A 24,473-nucleotide genomic window follows, 5' to 3' on the forward strand; every position below is an offset into this window, starting at 1 on the left:
TAGCCCAGCAGGTCTCTGGCTTGGGCTAGTGACCTGGCTGGGCTATATAGAGATCAGCTCAAAAACATAAATAAAAAAAATATATAAAAAATAAAAAAAGTAGAAAAAATAAAAAATATATGTGCATGAATAAAAATAATGTAAATTTTTTTGGTTTATTCACTGACGTTAGAGTCAGGAATAAAAATACTGGTTTAAATTTATATTATTTTTATTCATTATATTTTATTTTATTTAGCTAGAAAAATAAAAAAATATGTGCATTCATAAAAATAAATTTATTTGTATTTATTTATTTAATGGCGTTAGAGTGGGAAATAAAAAATATTGATCTAATTTTTTTTGTTAGCTATGAATTTTTACCAACGCTAGAGCTAGAATTATTCGAGCTCGGATAATCATTGGCGTCAAAGTCAAAAATATTATAAACAAATCATCATAGCATAAGTGAATAAATGTTTAGCCATTGAAGACAAAACCACCAATACAATTTGCTTTAGGCAAAACGTTTAAGGGGTGATAATATCTTTCATTTTACGTAACCACTCCCAAATCATAGAATCTATATTGACCAGTTAAGATTTTTAGTGACCATAATACTAGGTGGTGACTCCTTAGACAAGACATTTTTCCCTAAAAGAACACAATGCTAGATATCTATTCTTTTTCCATAATTAATAAAAAATTAAGAAAAAAACAAAAAGTATAATGATATATCATTTACACAGACAACATTATGTTAATTACAAATAATATCACCTATGGATTAAATACCATTAGTAAAACATTCCGTCAATGCTTTCATTTGTAAAATCTATTTGTAAACCCATTAGTAACTTGTTTTTTTTTTCTAACAATATTCATTATGTTAATTACAGATGATATCATCTATGGATTAATTTTATCGGTATATTTTATAAGACTCTAGAACTATTCATTTATAAATTACCATTATTCATGTTGTCAATTATATACAGAATTATAATTAATTTTGTCTGTATTTTTTAAAAAGCTCTAAAAGTGTTCACTTATTGGATTGCATTATTTTAGTTTATATTGCACGTTTTTCTTCCGGTATGATAATTTTGTTTTTTTCCTCATTGTTTGGATATTTGAAATAAACAAATATATATACCCCCCTCCGTATCTAATCTGTCTGTATATACCTCCTACACAATTGCATTAACCACATAAAGGACACATACATTCCAACATTCAACAGATTCGTCTAAGCAAATGGTATGAAACTATCTAACTTACATTTCCATCCAATGCTAATAGATACATGTGTTTTGATGATGACTCCTGGTTTGTGCTCAGGCATTCTTGGAAGGAATCATTTCATTAGGACCATGGGGAGGTTTAGGTGGCGACCACTGGAGTTACAGGGCAAGCGGTGGGATAACTGAGGTAGTCCTCCGTGTCGAAGGAAATATCAAGTCCATTTCCTTCAAAGATGCCAGTGGCCTGGTTTCTGGGACATTCGGTGGCAGGGGCAACGATCCTAATGACAGGGGTGAAGAGAAAAAGGTGACTTAGCTATTCATATATTAATACATTTACAGGGAGGCTAATTCCATAGCTGATGGATTGGCAAAATCGTATTACTGAATTCGTACCATTTTTGTAGATCCTTTATAATCTGTCTGTTATGTTTTTCTTTTTGGGTTCTTTTATCCTTTTTATCTCTTTTTCTTGCTGAATGTTTGTGTACTTCATTTCCCTTTATAATTTTAATACGTTCTGCCTTTAAAAAAATAAATAAAAATATTAATAGATCAGCAGCACTTACCTTCTATTTTATGCGCGCGTTGTGTTTTGTATAGATTGAGATCCAATGGCCTTCAGAGCATTTGAAATCTATAAGCGGAACTTATGGAAAGTACGAAGGACAATTAGTGATCACTTCCCTATCGTTCATTACAAATCTCACCACATATGAACCTTTTGGAACAGCTCCTGGTGGAACTTTCTCTATCCCGATAGCAGAAAGCACGTGGTTGGCTTCCATGGGAGATGTGGTTACTACCTTGATGCACTTGGTATTTTTGTGCCACCGGTAAGTTCATTCAGTAAAAAACGTACGCAGAGTTTTCAAAGGGATTCAATTGTTTTATTTTCACTTAAAGCTTCCTCTGTTACAAGCAGAATATATATAGCTACTCTACATAAGAATCCCTACGTATCAGATCCTATAGTTTAGGACTGATTTGCTAATTACATGGAAACCTATTTCTACTAGGATACAATCACGTATTTACTGGGATGCTGGAATATATCTTTCCAGCTAATATCAGAGACAATGTAGGACTTGAATGCTGCAAATCCAACTTGGAGATAATTACCGTAATTGTTAACACTCCCCCTCAAGTTGGTGCGTAGATGTCACTCATTCCAATTTCGCTGAGAATTGCACTAAACGCGTGGTTTGACAGTGCCTTGGTTAGTATATCAGCGAGCTGGTCTCGAGATTGAACATGAGGAACTTCAATTAGCTTTTCTTCTAGCTTTTCCTTGATAAAATGCCTATCAACTTCAACATGTTTAGTACGATCATGTTGAACAGGATTATGAGCAATATCACATGCTGCCTTGTTGTCACAATACAACTTCATAGGATTGACTGGCTTAATATGTAAATCTATCATCAGATTTCTAATCCACAACAATTCGCATATAGCTTTAGCCATCCCTCTATATTCAGCCTCAGCACTTGATCTAGCAACTACCTCCTGTTTTTTACTTCGCCATGTAACCAAGTTTCCTCCTACAAACATGAAATAACCAGAAGTAGAACATCGATCTTGAATAGAACCAGCCCAATCAGCATCTGTATAACCATTAACATCCAAATTGTGTCCTTTTGTGAACAAAATTCCTTTTCCTGGAGACGACTTCAAGTAGCGTAAGATACGGGTGACAGCATTCATGTGTTCTTCGCTTGGAGAATGCATAAATTGACTGACCACACTCAATGAATAAGCTAAATCAGGTCGAGTATGTGCAAGATACATTAACCTTCCAACCAACCTCTGATAGCGTTCTTTGTTAGTCGGAACTTGATTGGAATCACCATGTAGTTTCAAGTTCTCTTCCATAGGAGTGCTAGCTGGACTGCATGCTGTCATACCTGTTTCACTTAGTAAGTCTAAGGCATATTTTCTTTGTGAAAGAAAAATACCTTTATCTGACCGTGACACTTCAATGCCCAAGAAATACTTCAACTCTCCAAGGTCTTTCATCTCAAACTCACGGGCAAGGTGCTCGTGTAATCTCTTCCTCTCTCCTGGATCATCTCCGGTTACTATTATATCAGCAACATACACAATGAGAATTGTAATGTGTTTTTCATTATGCTTCAAGAATAAAGTGTGATCCGAGTTACTTTGTGTGTAACCAACTATCTTCATAAAATTTGTGAACCTTCCGAACCACGCTCTGGGAGACTGCTTTAAACCATATAGGGATTTTCTCAACCTGCAGACCTGTTTATTACCTTCCGTTTGCTGTTTACAGCTGGGAGGTAATTCCATATACACTTCTTCTTGGAGAGTTCCATGTAGAAATGCATTCTTTACATCAAATTGATGTAGCGGCCAGTCAAGATTAACTGCTAGAGATAGTATAATACGAACAGTATTAAGTTTGGCCACCGGTGAAAAAGTCTCCATATAATCAATTCCATATGTTTGAGTATATCCCTTGGCTACCAGCCTTGCTTTGCACCGTTCAATAGTTCCATCAGCTTTGTATTTAATGGTGAAGACCCACCTACACCCAACAGGTTTCTTTCCTTTCGGCAAGTCAACAACGTCCCATGTTGAGTTTTGTTGAAGGGCTTTCATTTCTTCATTCATTGCCTCCCTCCATCTAGGATCAGCCAAGGCTTCCTGCACATTGTTAGGAATAGATACAACGGATAATTGATGTACAAATGCCATTTTTTTGTTTGACAATCTATGATAGGATACATAGTTATTCATAGGGTATTTGAGTTTTGAGTGAAGGGTTGGTTCATAGTTCACCTTGGGTTTACCTCTTGTGACTCGATTAGGTAGTTCTTTTAGGGACTCAACTGGATGAATATCATGAGACTCAAGTCTGGAATCAACCGGGGAAGACAATTGGTTAACTGGTACACTGTGGGAAGCTGTCGGCCCCCTCCAAGGTATCTTGGTTACCATCAACGATTTCTGGACCATTTTCACTGGTATACTCTTCCCTGTCCTGGTGTTCCTCTGTGTTCTCATTAACTGGACATTCTTCATTAGTCTCCAAGCTATCCAAAGTATCAATCAGTTGGTTACCATGTGCAATGATATCCACATTGTCTGTAGGCTTAGTTGCTATCTGCACTTCATCGTTCTCCTTAGTTTGAGATGAATAATACATAGTAGTTTCATGGAAGACCACATCCAGAGTAACATAAAGTTGGCGAGAAGGAGGGTGATAACATTGATAGCCTTTTTGGTGCAGAGCATAGCCAACAAACACACATCGAAGTCCCCGAGGTTCCAACTTAGTTCTCAAACCTTTATGAAGATGTACATAAGCTACACATCCAAAAACTTTAGGAGGTAAGTTTGGCATTGTAGGAGCACTTACAAGGCGATGGAGAACCTCGAAGGGGGTTTGGAATTGCAGAGAACTAGAAGGTACCCTGTTAATAATGTATGCTCCGGTAGTAACAGCTTCTCCCCAGTAACTAGTAGGCATGTGAGCTTCAAATAAGGAGGCACGAACGACCTCAAGGAGATGACGATTTTTCCGTTCAGCCACCCCATTCTGTTGAGGGGTGTAAGGGCAAGTTGTTTGATGAATAATGCCATGTGTGTTCAAGTAATCTTTCAAGCTGTGATTGATAAACTCTCCCCCATTATCAGTCTTGATCACCTAAATATTGGTCTGATACTGTGTTGCTATCATTTTGTGGAATTGCTGGAATAAAGAACTCACTTCACTCTTTGATTTCATTAAGCAAATCCACGTCATGCAGGTGTGATCATCAATGAATGAAACAAACCAACGTGATCCATTTAGAGAAGGAGTGTTTGTTGGTCCCCATACATCCGAGTGAACAACCATAAAAGGTGCAGGACTTTTATTCATACTAATAGGAAATGAAACACGATGACTTTTAGCACGTTCACATACATCACACTTAAAATCTGAAACAATCAATTGTGAAAATAATTGTGGGAATAATTTCTGTAAATATCCAAAGGATGCATGGCCTAAACGCCTATGCCATAGCCAAATTTCAGACTTCTGGTGTTCATTAGCTGTATTAGTTTAGAAGACTTGTGCCAACTGATTTGAGCTTGCTGGAATCAGATCCAGGTAGTAGAGCTTCCCTCTCCTAGTACCATAACCAATTGTCTTCCGAGTTTGAATGTCCTTGAATATGCAAAGGTTCGGCCAAAAAATTACAACACACATCAAGGCACAAGTTATTTGAGCAACAGATAATAAATTATGATTGAGATTCGGAACAATAAGAACTGACTCTAAACTCAAATTTTTTTTAAGAGTAACCGTGCCTTCTCCTGACACAGAAGAAGGAGTTCCATTGGCTGTGAAAACTACATGGTGGTTTGAGGGTTGTATGGTCTGAATATTATCGTTAAACGTCATATGATTTGTGGCACCTGAATCAATTATCCATTCACTATTTCTAACAGAAGTGGAGGTATGAAGAGCCTTACCTGCATTTATAGCATCAGCACCTGTGTTCTCAGCAGTGTCGCGTGCATTCCCAGTAATAGCACCAGAAGAGGAGTCTTTCCCAGATTTATTGCCAAACATATGATTTGGTTCTGCCACAGCAACAGACACATGAGGATTTGCCTTTAAGTTTCTCTTACGGGGTGCTTTGGAAAAATCCCACCATTCTGGATATCCAATCAATTCATAGCAGCGTAGCTTAGTGTGTCCAGTTTCACCACAGTGAGTGCATATGCGTTCTGGTCGTGCAGCTCCTATTTCATAGCTGTGATTTTGCGATCCAATTGAATGATTATGATTTAGTGAACCAGAAGCTCGATCTGGTTTCAGGTTCTGTGGTCGTTGATACTTACTTCGGCGAGCTATCATAGCAGATGGCTCTAAGTGTCCAGGTTCCCCATTCAGTGTGTTTCGACGGATAGAGTCACGGCGAACATAAGCATATGTTTCTTCAAGGTCTAGTGCAGAATCTCTCCTTAGGATCTCACCACGAATTTGTTCAAATTCTTCATCAAGGCCATTCAGAAAAATATGCACCCGCAGTCTCTCAACTGATTTTTTATAGGCAATGACATCATCGGGATCTTTCATAACAATCTTGTCACGATGATCTAGTTCTTGAAATATTTCTACCAAATCACCATAATAGGTAGAGATAGGACGACCAACCTGTTTGGTGGAGAACGCACGTTGGTTCAAGGTAAATAGCTGTGATTCATCTGCCCCATCATAGAATGCTTTGGCTAGAGCATTCCAGATTTCATGTGCAGTAGGCAATCTAAGATAGCGTTTCATAATTTCTGGTGACATGGAGGTCAACAACCATCCTTTAATCTTTTGATTCTCAGCATACCATTTAGCATAGGATGGATCAGTTTTTTCTGGGATTGTGTTTCTTACAAGGTATTCAAGTTTCTCTCGTCCTACAATTTGCATCTCCATGATTTGAGACCAGACATCATAGTTGCTTTCAGTAAGGATGACATTGGTTGAGAAACTGGAATTCTCTTACTGAACCTGGATAACTGGAACAGAGGATGATTCGGTTTTGTCACTGGCCATGGTACGAGAAGGAGGATTCGTAAGATTTATAAGGTTTGTGGGTGATATAAAGAGCAGATAATAAACCTGCTCTGATACCAAGTAAAAAAACGTACGCAGAGTTTTCAAAGGGATTCAATTGTTTTATTTTCACTTAAAGCTTCCTCTGTTACAAGCAGAATATATATAGCTACTCTACATAAGAATCCCTACGTATCAGATCCTATAGTTTAGGACTGATTTGCTAATTACATGGAAACCTATTTCTACTAGGATACAATCACTTATTTACTGGGATGCTGGAATATATCTTTCCAGCTAATATCAGAGACAATGTAGGACTTGAATGCTGCAAATCCAACTTGGAGATAATTACCGTAATTGTTAACACATTCAACTATATTTATCAGTAAATATATGGTTATTATTGTCGCTTGTTTTGTTTTTAAGTATGCGTCCTCGTCTGAGTCTTAAGGTTTCACTTCTCTTTGGTTGAATATATATGGATTTTATGAATATTGTTTTGTTTTAAGCTAGCGTCCTCTTCTATATATCAGTACGCCATTTTGCTGTGACATTTTACAGCCTCGTCTAGTATTTATCAGACATGTATCCTTTTGAGACATTCGCCAAGTGTTGCAGTGCCGGTGAGTCGAGCCATATGGCTAGTAACAACAGAAATAATTGACTATGACTATTGCTTTCCGTGCAGGCAGATTCGCATGGAAGCATTTCAGCTGGGCGATGGGGTGGTCCGGGTGGAGATCCTTTTAGTTTTAGGGTGGGAAGCTGGATAAAAGAGATAATTGTTCATGAAGGAGCCAATATCAAGTCCCTCTCTTTCAAAGACGGCAATGGCCAAGAGTATGGAAAATTTGGCGGCAAAAATGCTAATGACACTGGTGAAGAAAGAAGAGTGAGTATGGCATTTATGGCTTGCATAGGATAGCAAATCAAATGAAGCATTTCCTTATTTAGCTAAGCTAATACTATATTCTATGATGCAACTACTGCGTAGATCGAGATCGATGGGCTTTCAGAGTATCTAAAATCCATAACTGGGACATATGGAGATTATGCTGGAATGGTGGTGATCACATCACTATCATTCATCACTAATCTCACTACACGTGGACCTTTCGGAACTGCTACCGGCACTTCTTTCTCCGTACCAATTGAAGGTTCGGTCGTGATTGGATTTCATGGAAGAGGAGGCTACTACCTTGATGCAATCGGCATCCATGTGAAACCTGTAAAGTTTTTTTTAAAAAAAATAATTTGAAGGGTAGTTTGAATTCCAGTTAGAACAAAAAAAAAAAAAAAACTCAGTAACAGTGGTTATTGGTAATGATGCAGGGGGACATAGAAGGAACTATTTCAATAGGTCCATGGGGAGGCCGAGGTGGGGATCCATGGAGTTACATTACAAATCGAGGTATAAGCCAGATAGTCATCAATGTAGGATCAAACATTAAGTCTATATCTTTCCGGGACACGACTGACTTGGATTCTGCAACATTCGGAGGCAAACACCCTAATGATATTGGTGAAAGGAAAACTGTAAGTACCCCCCCCCCCCTTGGCGTGTCAAGTTTTTTCGATAGAAAATATTGTTTTATTTAGGACTATTGTTTCATGTATGGAAAATAATTATTGAAACAAGCAATTGAAAATTATATTGTAGACCCTGCAGCTTACAACAAGGCACTTATGGTTCATAAACTACTAAATGAAATATATCTATTTTGCTTTGCATTATTTGCAGGTTCTTATTAACTGGCCTTCTGAACAATTGACATCCATAAGTGGGACATATGGCAATTTCAGCTCTTTATTGACGATCACATCGCTGTCATTTACTACAAATAGGACTACTTATGGACCTTTTGGAACAGGTTCTGGCACGCCTTTCTCCATCCCGATAAATAATAATGCGGTAGTTGGATTCCATGGAAGAGCTGGATACTACCTTGACGCCATTGGCATCTTTGTCAAACCACAGACGACAATCTAACTTCTTATTGGAAGAAATAAGTTGTCTTATCTCTAAAATATCCATGGATACAATGTCACTGCGTCGATGCTTTGTTCATTATGTTGTTCTTAATTGTATGCTCTAATAATGTACGGAAATAAACGTGTTTTTGTTGTTTCATTAGTGTTGTTTACGAGGGCTTTCATAGCTCTGTGATGTGCCAGGTTTCTTGATGCTTCGTTGTATCATGTATTAATAAATATTGCGACTTTGAATCAAAGCAGGAATAATGTAAGCCCTATCAGTGGTTGAAATCCCTTGGGAGGTTCTAATTCTTGTAACTCGGGAGTTATTTATATAGTTCCTGTTTGACTTGAGATCGAATAGTTTTGTTTTTTTTTTTTTTCAAATTATTTTTTTATTTTTTTTATTTTTTTATTATATTTTTTCCAGTCACAATCTCTTGTACCAAACACATCTTTACCGGGGAATCAACTACCCCAACATGAATGTTCCACAGATAATTAACAAACTATGATCCAAGCCTGTAACAAAAAGAAATTAAAGAAATTATGTTTTTACACGGTTGCCTCAACCACACGGCAAAGCAAAAGAAAACACAAGCGGTCTTGGCCTAGTAGTGGAAGGGGTTTGTTCTCTTTTTTTATATCAGGGTTCAAATCTTATTGTGCACGCCTGTCACCCCCGCGGTGTCTTACATGTTAACTGGGTTTGCAGGATATTCAGTGAACTGTGAAATTAGTCGTGATGCATGCATGCAAGCTGGCTCGAACACCCACATAAAGTTAAAAAAAAAAAAAAAACACAAGCGAGTAATTATTTTGTCAGGAGATATGCGTCGTCTGCTGTGCGTGGAGTGCTTAGCTGGTCGGCGATTAGATGGCTAGTCGTATTATTGGTATTTTTCACTCCTTTCCTCACTTAGACGTGACAGGAGTCTTTGTTTTTTCACTGAAACCTGGCTTCCATCAGTGCTTTAGAGATAACCCTGAAGCCAAGGGCGGAGCCTTTCACAAGGCTCCGTTGGGCTGGTAGCCCAGGTAGGATAATAATAATAAAATAAAAAAACTCAAAAAATTCTGGTGATTCAAACCTCTTCCGAGTCATCAATGTTTAACTATAGCCAACCATATGTTCACAATTGTTGGTGATGATGCCTTCTATCTCAAGCCCTTTACCATCTCTCTCACTCATCATGCTAGGACCTCGCCAAACCATGTATGTTTTAATCTCTACAGACTGATTACCTGGCCGATATTATACGACAGCTTGAGCTTATCAAGGTGCAAAAAATGCACCATTTGATAGCACTACAACCAGGGGTGAAGGCATGTAAAAGGTTTGGGTGGGCTCTTGTATTAAGATTTTATTAATATTTTTTGACTAATTTTATATATAAAAAATTTTATAATTCTCGATTAAGTTATTAAAATATTTTAAAAAAATAACATTGAGCCTTCTAATATGATATTTTTGCTTGGGTTAAAATTTCATAATTTTTGAAGAAATTCAGAAATTTGATGAAAAATCACAATTTGACTAGTTTTTATATTATTGGACGTAATTTTTCAATCCGACCATCAGATTGAGCTTAAAATTTTACAAGAGATCTTAAAATATATTTAATAAAATTTGGTTAAAATTTTAGGATGAACAGGACTTAGTAGTGCTAACAAAAAAAAAAACCGTCAAATAAAAGCAAAACGACTCATTTAAGGGTAAAATAATTATTTTCCATTAAAAAAATAAAACAAATCAACTCTTCCTTCCTTTTATATGTTGCCAACTGGGCAGAAGTATAATAGAAAAAAGAAAAAGAAAAGGCAAAAAAGAAAAGGCGAGAGAGAAAGAGAGAAAAGAAATGGAAAAACAAAAAAAATATCCAAGGAAAAAAAATAAGAAAAGTGAGAGAATAACCTTATAAATTTACAAAGTCCAACTTATAAAACACTACTCTAAGGAAGAATCAAGTGAAGGAAGAAGGAATTGAGAGAGGGAAAAAATTTAATTACTTTGTTTTCTAGTTAACATGAGATTGTTATTTTATCTCGGTTGAGAGATTATTACAATATCGATTCAAATTCAATTATAGATAAATTATATTTAACAAAACTTCAAAGAATCTAATTTTAATAGTGAATTTATTTTTACTTTCACTTTAATTTTATGTATTTTCAAGTTTATTTTTAAATTTTTTTGGTAGTATATTTGAATTAAAACTTTACTGTTAATTTTTAAAAATTCATATATATAAGATAATAATTAATCTTAACAAAAATTTTATATATTTATTTAATAGCTCAAAATAAAAATAAAAAATTAGCTCCGTCCTTGCCTGGATTTAATGCTCTAAAGAAAAGTTACAGAATGATGGAACAACGTAGCTTCGAACTGCTGTTTCTGGTTGTCGAATCGGTGTTTTTTTGAGGTTATGTCTTCCTATCTATCTACGTTATTAAGTACAGTATTGAAGGCGACCTCAGAGAGGAGGTGGAGATAATATTACCAAGAGGTCCAATCGGGACGGTGCCCTACGGGGTGTACCGAGGCAAGAAAATCCAAGTACGGGAACTACGGTACCGCTCTTAATTTTGACTTTTGAATTTCCCTTGTATCCATGTCACTTGATTAACTACAGTCGGAAGATTGATAATTATAAACGAAGAAACTTTTTTAATGGTATATTGTGATGGTTTTTATTGATATAATTTTTTATTTTTATATTTATCGGTAAATATTAATTGAAAATTTTTTTTGGTGTATAATAAGAGAATCACAACGAGTTAATAAAGAATAAAAATAAAATCAACAATATGATAAGTTGACTATTTGTTTTTTAATATATACAAAAGAAATTATTGTGGGATTTAAAAAGGTAAATTATATGATAACCTGATGTTTTTACTGACAGAATAACAGATGCAATAATTATGTTGGTTCGATGATATTTAATTTATAACCTGACGATTAACTCTCTTCCCTCCTTCCTCCATTTCTTTTTTTTTTTTTTATGTATTTTTTTTTCAACAACAAACAGCCCCTCGCTCCCAACCTCAACACAATTCAACCCGCATAACAAATCCAGCCACCATAACACTCGGCTTATCAGCATTCGAGTTTTGATTCAAATGTTCTTGAGGATTTTGTACTTTAATTAAGCAAATCTACTTTTTTTGTTTGAACTTAATTTTAAACTGTTGATTTTTTTTTTGTAATTTTTTTGTAGTATATGTATATATTTTGATTGGGTATTTATTTATTTTATAGTCTTTTCTCATACAAATTTATTGTATGAATTTATGACTTGTACATGTTAGGATTTGTTTAAGATTTTTATAAAAATTATATTTATTTGTAAATTGATGAAATTTATGTTGAATTTGTGACTTAGGTGTTTTGTGATGAAATAAATAATGACTTATTTAACGGTTCTATTTTATATTTTGTTAAATTTATTGTTGAGTTGAAATTTTTGATAAAATATGTTGAAATTTGAGTTTTATGTAAATAATTGTTAATGAATTAATAGTACTATTAAAATAGACTGAATAAATTTGAGCTAAATCAATATTTTGGCAAATTATTTAAGTAAAATAGTTAAATAATACATGTTTTCATTATTCTTTTGTATATGTGTGATATAAATAATGGGATGATCGTTCATAGATATATATAGATCTTCATCCCAAGGGTTGCAGATGATAAGTTATTATATTGGGGTAATATTTTTATTAATTATGTATTATCTAATCCGAAAAATATCAAGTGGAGGGAGTATTAGATGTTCATGTACAAGGTATAAAAATAAAAATTTTCTCGATCCTGACCTCCTTTTGAGCTTAAGTCAACGTTACTCTTATAGGCTCCTCAAAGCCTTTTTCAACTGTTTCTCATACATTTTAAAAACCTCGCCAAGCTTTTTCTCAAATACAACAAGTCTTATAATTGTTCTTTTTCAAACAAGGACATTAAAATGAGAAGTTTGAAATGATCTTCTCAAATAATTAAACAGAAAGCTCTAATACCACTTGTTGAAAAAAAGAATAGGCGTTGTAAGAACTAAACTTAAAGAACAAAGCTAAAAACACAAAAAAAATTGAGAGGAAGTATATTTTTCATTAAGTGTTTTTTCAAAAGATATACACTATGAACTCTTCTTCATAATTATCTATACTCTTTTGATAACAAGTCTATTTATAGACATTAAATCGTAGACCATGAATAAATTAAAAGTACTCAAAAAAAATTCTAATCTAACAAAAATGCTAACTAATTCAATAATGATTCTAATAAAAAAGTCTAACACAAATCCTTTTTCATCAAGAATTCTAACACAAATCCTTTTTCATCAAGAATTCTTACATTGACTAGGAATTTATCTAAGAAATATGTACTGGCTCTCAACAAGTCATGGTTGATTCTTGAATCTTCACCATATAAACACCCTATGATTGCAATCAAGCACAGAGTTAGAGCATGTTTATAATGTTTATAATCGTGGCATGACTGTGATTTCCAAAAAACTTAAAATTTTTTTTTTTTGCTCCAAGTCAATTGTTTTTTGGTATTTTTAGATTATTTTTATATATTAATATCAAAAATAAAATTTTAAAAAAATAATAAAATATTATTTTAATATATTTCCAAATTAAAAACATTTTAAAAAAATATCCTTAACCATAATGCCAAACACATCTTAATCCAACTTTGTCATAGCATTTTTACCAGAAACAGCTGTATCGACCATGTATTGAAAAAATAATGAAAAGCAAAGAACTAAACTTTCAATTATAACTTGTCAATTTTCAATATCTACTCGAAACTCCTTCAGAAAAGGATTGATCACTGTTACAAGACAAGATTGCAGTGTATGACTATGAATAAACTCATAAATCTGAACAACAAAAAGTAGATGCAAAATTACTAGTAGCCATAGGTATCAGAAACAATCAGCAACAAGAATAAAGGAAGACAACTATAAGAGCACTCTTGTCAGAGTCACCGACCACAAGTTGAAATATAGCAGACCAAATAAATCGATCACAAAGAAAGGACCTTCGTAAAACAAAAGAGCACAATCAGTAGTTCTAACAGGTCTATCAGTTGGTGTTGACAAAGTAAATCCATCTGATGCTAGTAAGTTCTGTTGCCAAACTTTTAGCTTCACTCATTGCCTTGCTCTCTGAATAAACCTGAATAGGACCTGTCCAAAACTTCAAATTTCAAAGACTCAAAATACAAAAAATCACAACTAAATATCACAAATTCCGAACCATGTGTCTGTGTGTGTAAAAAACGATGAAAGTGGTGAATTGAGTGTTAAATTATTACCTGAAACTCGAGATCTGGAAGGAGAGGAAATAGGAAATCACTCTGTTTCGAAGCTTAAGTTGGTGGTGGAGCTGCACAGAAAATGGGAGAGAAGAAAACAAAGATAATCTTGATGAGTACTTAGCATTTGATTATTCTCCTAAAACTGCAAAATAAATGATCCCACAAAAACAAGAACCTAGAAACACTTTCCAGACCAGACAATTATTGTTCATGATTTTATGCTATACATTTTTTATAAGAAGAAAATAAGTTGTAAGAGTAGTAAAGGTAGAAAAGGCAACTTACGAATGAATTGTGGTGCAAAACAAAATTGGGATGTCCATGAGAGAAAGAGATAAGCAAATGTCAAGAAGCATAGAAGAAGGAGATAACCCTTTCGGTGGAAGAAAAAAGACGTTGCTGGGCTAGTCTCGCCGGATTTTGAATCACCATTTTCATGATCAATTTCATCACCTGAATCCTCAGCAGAAGAACTGCTGGAATAAAGAGAATAGTAATCATCTTCTTGGTCGCTCAAATCCCCATCAGAAATGCTGAATAGATGTTGTGGACTCTCATCAAATAGAAGATAGACCCCGCAGCTTTTCACCTTGCAATGCTTTTTCAATCTCACGCAACTCCATCTCTGAGGTGTTCCGATCGAAAGATTTCGCTTTTGCTTTCGGGTAGAATTCAAAAGTAATTTCTTTGTCAGAGTATTTACTGAAAGAATCTTCTTTCCAGTTCTCGTGCCACAATAACATGTGATCCGAGTCATGCATCTTTGAATCCTTGAAGTTATATATCTCACACTCTGTCCTGAAAATGATATCATCTTGTTCACAATTATTCCTTTTGGCATGGCATTGCCATTTAATATTTATGGCTTTATCTTCCTGAAGCAAATCATTTAATGGAACTGTATGGTGAACAATCAGGCAGAAAGCAATTGCCTTGAGCTTATGACAGTCTGAGGGCAACTGAATGGCAACTGAAGATCCCCAACTTCGATTAATGAACCAATGTGGAATTTCACTTCCTGGTGAAAGAATCTGAAACATGTCTCCAATATTTCCAGACTGCAAGACAGAAATTATATTATTAGAATAAGTAAATCTAATCGACTATGTGTGTGTGAGAGAGAGAGGGAATGTAGAGAGACCTGAATTTTCAATTGCATGTCTTCCATGATTGCATTCTGATCAAATCTGAAGCAATTTGCAAGATTCAAACGTATCGATTGGCTTAAAGTGCTGCTTGATATGGTTTCTAATGATTCACAATCCCTTGCTGATAAAATACACAAAGAAGATGGAAGCTCCGGTAGCTCTTTGATAGATGCTCCATCTAACTCGAGAAATATCAAAGATTTCTGATGCCTAATTGATGATGGTAGCTTCTTAATTGCTGTTCTACCCAAGTAAAGTGTTTTCAAAGATTTCATAGGCCTCTTGATTTCTGGGAAGGTCTCAAGTTTTGAGCAACCAGATAAATAGAAATTTTCAAGAAATTTCAATTTACAGATGCTGCTTGGGAGTTTAGAGAGCCTTTTACAGTCGAACATATGTAACGACACCAGTTTCGTAAGAAACTCAATTGATGAAGGCACCTCTTCTATAGCAGTTCGATCCAAAAGCAACACTCTTATATTTTCTGAAATCACTGGAAACTTGGTAACATTTTTGCAACCAATCAGAGAAATTTGTCTGAACTTGATTGACAAAGGAACCTTTTCTACAGAAGTCCCACTTAAGTCTAAATATCCTATATCCGCATAAGTCTCTGGACAATTCCTGATATTTGAGCAACCTGTTATAAAAAGTTGTTCGAGACACTTTGAATCAATCCTTCTAGGAAGAGTAATTAGATTATGGCAGTCGGTAAGATCAAGGCGATTCAGTTTCTCCAGATGTTGAAAGGACGATGGAACCCTTTTTAAACTTTCACAACCACTAAGATTTATATACTCTAAATTGATAGCTTTTGATAAATCTGGCAATTCAGTCAAACACCGAGAGGAACTGAGGTTGATTCCTTTTAAATTCAGAAGATTCTGTCGCAAAAAATTGAGAGGATTAGAATTTGGTACTCTATAATCCATAGATAGAAATGTTAGCAGCATACCTGTTTTCCACTCCAAAGTTTCTCTACCTTGCTCTCAGGAAAATCAAACTGGACGAGGTTTTCAGCACTAAAATCCTGTGGCAAAGATTTGGAAGGGAATCCATCCCAGTGGAAATATCTAAGCTCATTGGAAAGATATTCAAGGCCAGCGTGAGGAAGGTGCACTTTGTTTTTTTCGACCTCGAAGTAAGAGGGATTATGGAATATGAGAAATTCAAGACAGTTCATCCCTGCAAAGGAATCAGTTTTCAAGCTCATTTTCCTTGATTTGGACATGTCAAGGCATATGCCTTTAACTCTTTTTGTCCCCTGAAATCAAAGACAAAGAATAAATAATTCATAAAACATGTGGAAGCAAGGTAAAAATATCTATCAAAAAGAGGGAAACAAAGGTCATGAGTTTAACTTTAACCTTGTTTTCCTTCAATACTTTATAGATATCCTCAGGATCAAACAGCCTGCTACGTTCACCGGGATCCTCAGATTCTTCATGAACAATACTATAAGCCATTTCTTGTAGTAAATCATGCATCCCTAGTATGTTGTCCGAAGCCAATACGAGAGATTTATCAATTAGAACACTTATATAGTAATGCACAGCAGGACACTTATTCTCTAATATTCTTGTAAAATGGAGTCGGTTGATTCCCTTGAAGAAACATGCAATGTGAAGAAAAATACTTCTTTGCTCCGTATTCAGTCCATCAAAACTGACCCTCAACACATTTAGAATTTCAACACTTTGAATCTGGCCTAACCCATTCGATGCACTGTACCAATCCTCTCTGCTTTTGTCACAGAGAGCTGAGCCCAGAACTACAAGAGCCAGTGGATTGCCTTTTGTATAGGTCACCATCCTGCCCAACAAATGTATATGATCAATTGTGGGACAGGTCTTCTTGAAGGCTTTCGTTTTAAAGAGCTGAAGAGCATCCATGTGATTCAATGCCTTGACCTCATATGTTGCGTCAACCTCTTGGTTTAGCACTTGCTGATCCCTACTTGTCACCAGAATTCTACTTCCGGGACCAAATGCATCACGTTGCTCGAGTAGCAATTCTTGCAAAACCATTGAACTATCTACATCATCAAAAACAATGAGCACCTTTTTCCGGCGAAGCCTATCTTTTATAAAAGGGCTCGCCTCCCAAATTTTCTGGTCCAGTACTCGCGAGAAAAATCTTCTTTGCAAATCAAACACTGTGCGTCTTTTTAATTCTTCCCTGATGTTCGCCATAAAGGAAAACCCTTCAAATTTGGTGCAAATTTTGTCATATACAGCTCGAGCGATAGTTGTTTTGCCTATACCACCCATTCCCCATATTCCTACAATCCGAACATCCTGTGTCTCCATATCCAACAAAGATTCAATTTTCCTTACGTGTTCATCAATTCCAACAAGATTCGTGGGGTGGACGGGGAAGATTTTGCACAATTTATTCAGAATATCTTCGACAATTTCCTCGATAAATTTAGACTCGGACCTACAAATTTAAAGAACATATATTTGTATTGGAATGGACATAATAAAAGATAGAAAATGAGAAATTAATTTATCATGTCATTATAGCTTTAATAATGATTTTCTGTCTGGGTTAGAGTGAAACTCATTTTCACTTAGTTTATAATATAATATAAAGATAGCTCATTGACATAGCTCATTTTGCTTTTCTTCACATAATATGTCGAAGCCAACCATTTTAATTTGATTTTCCTTGAATTGGGTGAAGCATCTGATTTAGTTCTTATTGATAAAAGTCTTTCAATTTAGTCCAATTATTCATAATTGTTTTGAAGATATTTATTCTGGATAGAAACAATCTCATTTTCAGATCATTGAAATTATATAAATGAATAGATGTCTTAGAATAGAAAACCAAAATCTACATGCAATCAAAACCCTCTATATATAAATGAATCAACCAATATTATACATTAATTAAAGAAAGCTTACTCGATCTTCCTTGAGTCATGGCCAGATATGTTGGCAGCTTCGTTCAAAGCAGCTCTGAAACATTGCTCCTCCTCCATCTCCAAAGCTTTCCTCTTTACAAGTTGCGCAAATGCATCTCCAAAGCTTCCACTTTGCTTTCTTACATCAGAAGGATCAACCGCGTAGAACACTGGAATAGCAATCTGCCCTCTAACTTTTCTGCTTTCAAGAATCTTCAATAGCTCATCTAAGCACCATTTGGAAGATGCATATTTTTGGGAAAAAATGATCACAGAGAGCATGGAGTCTTCAATTGCTTTTACAAGTGATGGAGAAATTTCTTCTCCTCGCCTAAGGTCATTGTCTATGAAAGATAGGATGTTTTTCCGTTCCAAAGCTGCATGAAGGTGGCTGGTAAAACCAATACGGGTGTCTTCCCCTCTAAAGCTAAGGAAGACATGATGTTTTTTTGGAAGGTTGATGGTTGATGTAGAAGAAGAAGAAGAAGCCATGAGATCAAAGAATTAGACACGGCTGTAGGGTGAAATTCTCTAGATCATATGAGCTGAAAGACAAGAAAGGACTATTAATCAGATATTCTTCACCTGATCTGCTTCTCCAACCATAAATTGCTAGAAATTGAACAACATTTGGGCTTAGCCTTACAGGGAAAGCAATCTAATAATTGAAGAGCTATGAACACAAGTGAATAAAAACAAGAAAAAGTGAACTGATGACAAGAGACATCGTGTGGTTTGAAGTCACTTTGATAAGTGTCTGAACAGGTTTACTGTAACTTCAATGGTGAGTTTGAACAGGGCTCCTCCTCCAGTAAAACTTTTTTCTTGGTTTCAAATGCAAGAAGGTTCGTGGAAATTTCACAAAAGGAAGGTCTTCAGCGTTATGGAATCAAAGGCCTTGCAAGTCCTAACTTTACCATCATGTCCTTACTTTATGTACAAAGCTTTGCCGCAACGTGTGGGATGATTATTCTTTTGGATTGTATTTTGTACTATAAAAACGATAAATAATTTTTTTTTATTATTGTTTATAAAGATTTGGAGTTGCTGTCTAATATTTTTATTATTAAAATTTTAACTATTTTAGAAAGCTTGGATAAAAAAAATTAGTTATATATAGAAAATATAATATTATCTTTAATACATAATAAAAGATGAGTTATATTATTAAGATTTTTTATGTTTTTTCTAAATATTAGTCTGTCTATTAGTTAAAATAAACTCACTTTAGGAAAGTAGATTATGGTTTTATGGATCAAATCTAGTAATTTTAAAATTAATTTTTTTTTTAATATTAAGAATACATTTTATTTATAAGTTTTGTAATTCTTGAATTTTAAAAAAAATGGTTTTTCTTGTATATTTTTTTTTAAATTTAGATCAAGGCCACCACGAGTTTAACAAACTTGTTAATAAATCCATGATATAAGTAAAATATAAAAAGTATTTTTTTTTAATGTTTTTAGAATTTTTAAGAAATGTTAAATCATGGCAAGTATTTTTGTTCTTTTTTCCTTTATATTCTTGTATCTTTTTTTATTAAGAAATGCAAACATATTAATGGCATCACTAGTATTGTATGTTTGGGCAACCTACCTTACTAGTCTGTTTACAAGCACCAAGAAAGAATAACATTGTTTATATCATAGTTTTTAAACCTGATTTGAAAGTCGTTCCAGTCTAAAGCCTAGATTTCAGGTTTTAACTGGATTGTTTGGGAAAATTTGTTTTTATATAAAAAAATCAAAATGACATTGTTTTAATTTAAAAAAAAATTAACAAGTTACAATCGAGTTTTTTACTGGATCTTGCCGAGTCAGCCGGGTCACATCAAATTTTTCTTTTCTTTGTTTTTTCTTCAACCTGATCTCGTTCCAGCATCGTGTCGGCCGAGTGCCAGGTCGACCTGTTGGGCCTGTTCGGGTCCCGAGTCAACCCTCCAAACTCGGCCGGGGTCACACCTGGTTTTTACTTCACTTGTTTTTTCTTCAACCCGGCCTGTCGGGTCGGGCTGGGTATTAAAACTATGATATATATTTATATATACATCGGGTTTTTTTACTTGTTTTTTCTTTAACCCAATCTGATTCCAACCTCAGGTCGGTTAGGTTTTGGGTTGACCTACCGGGCCCGGCCGGGTTTATATATATATATATACAGTCATGAATGTATCATTTATTAGTAGTGGCTCTTAAAGGAAAGTTGCCGTACTTTCTGAAATGTGTCAACATTAAATTGCTATTTACTGCCTTCGTTGGGAGTGTTACCTACCTATAGGCTTTGAATTATTACAAGTTGATCTAAAGCATTAACTACGGGTTTCACCGACAGTAATTTGGTCCGATGCCAAAATGTGAATAGGGAAATTACTGAATTTGTTCTTCGAATAATTTATGCATTATTTTGATCCTGCTTTTTAGGTTTGGAATTTATACTCTCCAGTCTCCATCATGCTAGGAAATGGACCTCCTCTCCTAAAGACAACTTTTTCCAAGCACGGTAGATGAGCTGCTTGAGCTTTGGAGTTAAGGAGTCCATGGGAGATTGCAAAGACAGATTTGGATGCTTTTTCTATATGCATTTCTTTGGTCAATTTGACAGTGTAGCTCCAGATGGTAAAATTACATTAAAGTGGCAAGCTCTCAATACATACCTAAGCGCGTGAAATAAATCTTCTCTTCTACCTATTTTTGAAAATTAAAAGAAGAAGAAAACTATACATAGTTATAATATCTAACTCGCGGGTTAAAGTGTCATCCTAATTTATGATAATGTTTTTTATTTTGATGGTTTTGTTTAAAAAAAACCTAATTCAAAGTAAAACCCAATTTTAATTGGGTTTTAAATCAACGGATTACCAATGTGATCCACGAACATAGGTTTTATAGCTATAACAAAATCAAGCTTGAGTTTGCTAGCTAGCTCATGTCATCATTAATGTAGTGAAGTTATAAAAAAATATTATGCTCCAAAATATTAGTACAAAATCATAAACAGTCTGCTGTACGGATTAACTGAGGCAGCCAGCAACATAAATGGTCCAAACAGTTTCAACTATTTTTTGGATGGGGGTAATAAATTCTTGTTTAATGCTATGGTCCTTGAATACTTAATATCAAATTCTTCAATTAATAAAAACAAATGGGCCTAATACTTAATATCGTATTCTTGTCTAGCATGGAAAAAGAAACAGAAACACTAGAAGGAAAATAGTCTTTTTGGTAGCGATCACCATTGACATTAATATTTCGTCGAACACGACCACTACTGTAAATTCAACAAATATAAATAAAATTACTAATAGTTTTTTTTATTGGTATTTTATGGTGAACTTTACCGATATAACATTTTTTATTGCTAATGCTATCTGTATATACTGACAGAAACACTCTGTCGGTAAATACCAAGGGAATCCTAGATAGAATATGAAGAATAAAAAAATAAGCTTTGCAATGAAGTGTAAGTTTTTGTAGATGGTATTACTGATGAAATTACAGTCAGATTCAAATTGGACTGTCTGTATAGTGATGTGTCAAAAACACTGATAGAATTACAAATGGAGTGACAGACAGAATTATTTCGTTGGTAATAGTTAATATATGACCAGGCTATCGACCCTCCCTTCCCCTATTTCTCCTTCTTCTCCCCCTGCATCTAAACCCAACCATTGAAACTTATGTCGATTTACCAACTTAGGTGTGTTGTGATGAAATAAATAATAGCTTGTTTTAACAGGTTCGTTTTAATTTTTGTCAATTTTATTGCCGAGTTGTAATTTTTGTAAATTAATGTGTATAAATTTGTATCTCCGTACATAGATAATTGATAATGAATATTTAAGAAAAGTTTGAAAGTAAGTTGGATAATCTTGAGCTAAACCAATATTTTTTAAAATTTATTTACTTAACGTGCATGGTTAATTAATACATGTTGTCATTATTATTTTATAGAGGTTCGATAGAAGTCATGAATGATTGCTCATGGTTATATCGAGATTCACCCCAAGGTATACCTAAGACCCGGGATTTGGATTTTGCCTCTCAACTATCAAGTTTTATAGTAATAATTATAACTTTCAATCCAACCATTAGATCATGATAAAACATTACACAAAGTTTTCTAGAATATTGTTCCACTTAGGGTTAAGGTTTCAAATCAATCGGAGTTTAATAAAGCATAATAGTATAGCTCATAAGTTGTTGTACGAGTTTTATTATTTGATTCATTTTAACTTGTGGACTTCTTATTTGTCATGAATTTTTTTTCTAGTGACACAAGGATATTTAGCAACAATAAGGGCATCAAATGCTAGATTTTCTAAAGCTATGGAGTCTTCATATGACCAAACATAAGGTTGATAGCCTTTTTTTCAAGTACATTTACGACTGCATGCTTGATTTGAGTTTTGAGTTTTGTTATTTTATTTGTTAAAAAACTTAATTTATTGTATTTGTGGTCTTATATTCAGACCATTAAGTTTAAAGTCTTTGGTACACTATATATACCATTTTGAAAATAAGTTTAAGGGTTGTAGACTTTGTTATATGAATTGTATATGTGTTTGAGAGGATTGTCACACTTAGGTTCTTGAATAAACTAAAAATTGACTTTTTAGAGAATAATTATCTTCGTGATGTAATCTCTTATGCTTCTCATTCATGATTTGTTATAATTTTTAGGTGAGGGTTTTATTTCAAAAGTCTTGTTGTCTTAGTTCGAGTAATTGTTGTGTCGAGTTTCTATTCTTAAAACTTGACTTTTAGCTTTCCTTGCTTAGTGTCAATTTATGTTATGGGTTATATGGTTGTATGATCATGAGGTTTGAATTAAAGTTTAGCTCTAAAAATCAGATTATATCCTTTCAATTTTTTTTCTTTAGTTTGTTTCTATCTATGTTTTTGTTTTTAGACAATTTGTTTTGTTTTGTTTTGGGTTCTTTATTGTCATTTATGTTCAGATTAGTGTTTTTTAGGATATGTGATATATATATATATATAAAAAAAGAGGTTTTGGTTGATTCCATATTTTGTTATATTTTTCTATATGAAGTCTAGAAAGAACGCTAATGTTGTTACAATTGGAACAAACAACTAAGAGTTCTTGCTTAAGAATGCAATCCCATGCATTTGGGGATTTGAAGCAAGAATTTGACAAGTTAATAGAATTATTCAATAATTGACAAGCTTTAGAAAGAGAGGAGCAATAACACCAAAAAAATAAAAGACAAAAGAGAAAGACTGCTACTTTCATGTAGTGTTGTTGGAGGTGACTGTTGGCAAGAAAAGAGTTCTGAAGGCTTCAAAAAGAGGCATATAAAACATATATCATCTTTTTTGGTGATTCGAGGTTGAATCATCTTGAAGAGAGAGGGAATGATATGCATCTGGCCAACGATAAAATGATCGTATTTGGATTCCACCGTAATGCTTCCAACTATCTAGTTTTACAGCAACAATCATAACTCTTAATCTTATTGTTAGATTAGGTTGAGAATTTACCCAGAGTTTTCTAGAATGTTTTTTCATTTTAGGTTAAAGTTTCAGATCAATTGGATATAAATAAGGCATCTTGAAAAAGGTCAAAAGATGTTGTACAGGTTTTGTTATCTGATTTCTTTTTACATGTGGACTTCTTATTTGTCATGTTTTTTTTTTTTTTTTCCAGAGACACAAGGATATTCAAGAGCAATAGGGCAACAAATACTAGATTCCTTGAGTTGTAAAGTCTTCATAGGGTCAAACACAAGACTGAAAGCCTTCCTTCTCAAAGACACTTCCTTTTCAAGAATACTTCCAGCTACATACTTCCATTGAGTTTTGGGTTTTGTTATTTTATTTGTTAAAAACTTAATTTATTGGATTTTTTTATCTTATGTTCAAACCATTAAGTTTTAGGACTTTGGTACAAACTTTATTATATAAATTATGTTTGTTTGGGAGGACTCTCACATTTAGGTTCTTGAATAAATTGAAAATTGACTTATCAAATAATAATTATTTTTATGGCATCATTTCTTATACTTCTCATCGGTGATTTATTATAATCATTGGATGAGTGTTTTATTCATATAATCTTGGTGTCTCAGTTAAGGTAATTGTTATGTCTAGCTTCTATCCTCAATCTTTTTTATGGGTTACATGATTGCGTGATAATGGTTCACATCACTACCAAAATTCCTTTCTTTACTTATCAATCAATATTTAAAGTTAGAAGGTAAAGGTCGGCTAATACACTCATATCCCATGGACGTAACTACGTACAAAATTTATGTCTTGTGACAATAATTAATAAGCCTCCTGTGACGTACTTTTGAAATCTGATG

At 34.2% G+C, this 24,473-nt stretch overlaps 2 protein-coding genes and 1 non-coding gene across 4 annotated transcripts; 2 read left to right on the plus strand and 1 right to left on the minus strand.

Annotated features, from left to right (window-relative positions):
- Positions 1–1,147: 1,147 nt before the first annotated feature.
- Positions 1,148–1,841, plus strand: LOC118060468 (uncharacterized). Its single transcript, XR_012168305.1, has 3 exons — positions 1,148–1,239; positions 1,321–1,530; positions 1,827–1,841. It is a non-coding gene; the product is annotated as an uncharacterized protein (transcript).
- Positions 1,842–7,372: 5,531 nt separating this feature from the next.
- LOC118060467 (mannose/glucose-specific lectin) lies at positions 7,373–8,838 on the plus strand. Its single transcript, XM_035073688.2, has 5 exons — positions 7,373–7,412; positions 7,482–7,681; positions 7,784–8,017; positions 8,122–8,325; positions 8,531–8,838. The coding sequence occupies exons 1-5, from the start codon at positions 7,373–7,375 to the stop codon at positions 8,777–8,779; spliced, it is 927 nt and encodes a 308-aa protein (XP_034929579.1). The 3' UTR covers positions 8,780–8,838.
- Positions 8,839–13,523: 4,685 nt separating this feature from the next.
- LOC118060424 (disease resistance protein RPS6-like) lies at positions 13,524–19,052 on the minus strand. Of its 2 annotated transcripts, none has more exons than XM_035073644.2 (7): positions 18,153–19,052; positions 16,611–17,682; positions 16,199–16,507; positions 15,237–16,127; positions 14,381–15,153; positions 14,093–14,163; positions 13,524–13,964 (listed from the first exon to the last, which is right to left on the minus strand). In XM_035073644.2, exons 1-5 carry the CDS (start codon positions 18,641–18,643, stop codon positions 14,653–14,655), a joined length of 3,264 nt encoding a protein of 1,087 aa, XP_034929535.1. In that variant the 5' UTR covers positions 18,644–19,052; the 3' UTR covers positions 13,524–13,964; positions 14,093–14,163; positions 14,381–14,652. The 2 variants fall into 2 exon arrangements, with proteins under 2 accessions (XP_034929535.1, XP_073262004.1); XM_073405903.1 differs by having other exon boundaries at positions 13,524–13,974.
- Positions 19,053–24,473: the final 5,421 nt, after the last annotated feature.

The sequence above is a fragment of the Populus alba genome, chromosome 17, assembly GCF_005239225.2.
Source record: "Populus alba chromosome 17, ASM523922v2, whole genome shotgun sequence".
Classification (NCBI taxonomy): domain Eukaryota; kingdom Viridiplantae; phylum Streptophyta; class Magnoliopsida; order Malpighiales; family Salicaceae; genus Populus; species Populus alba.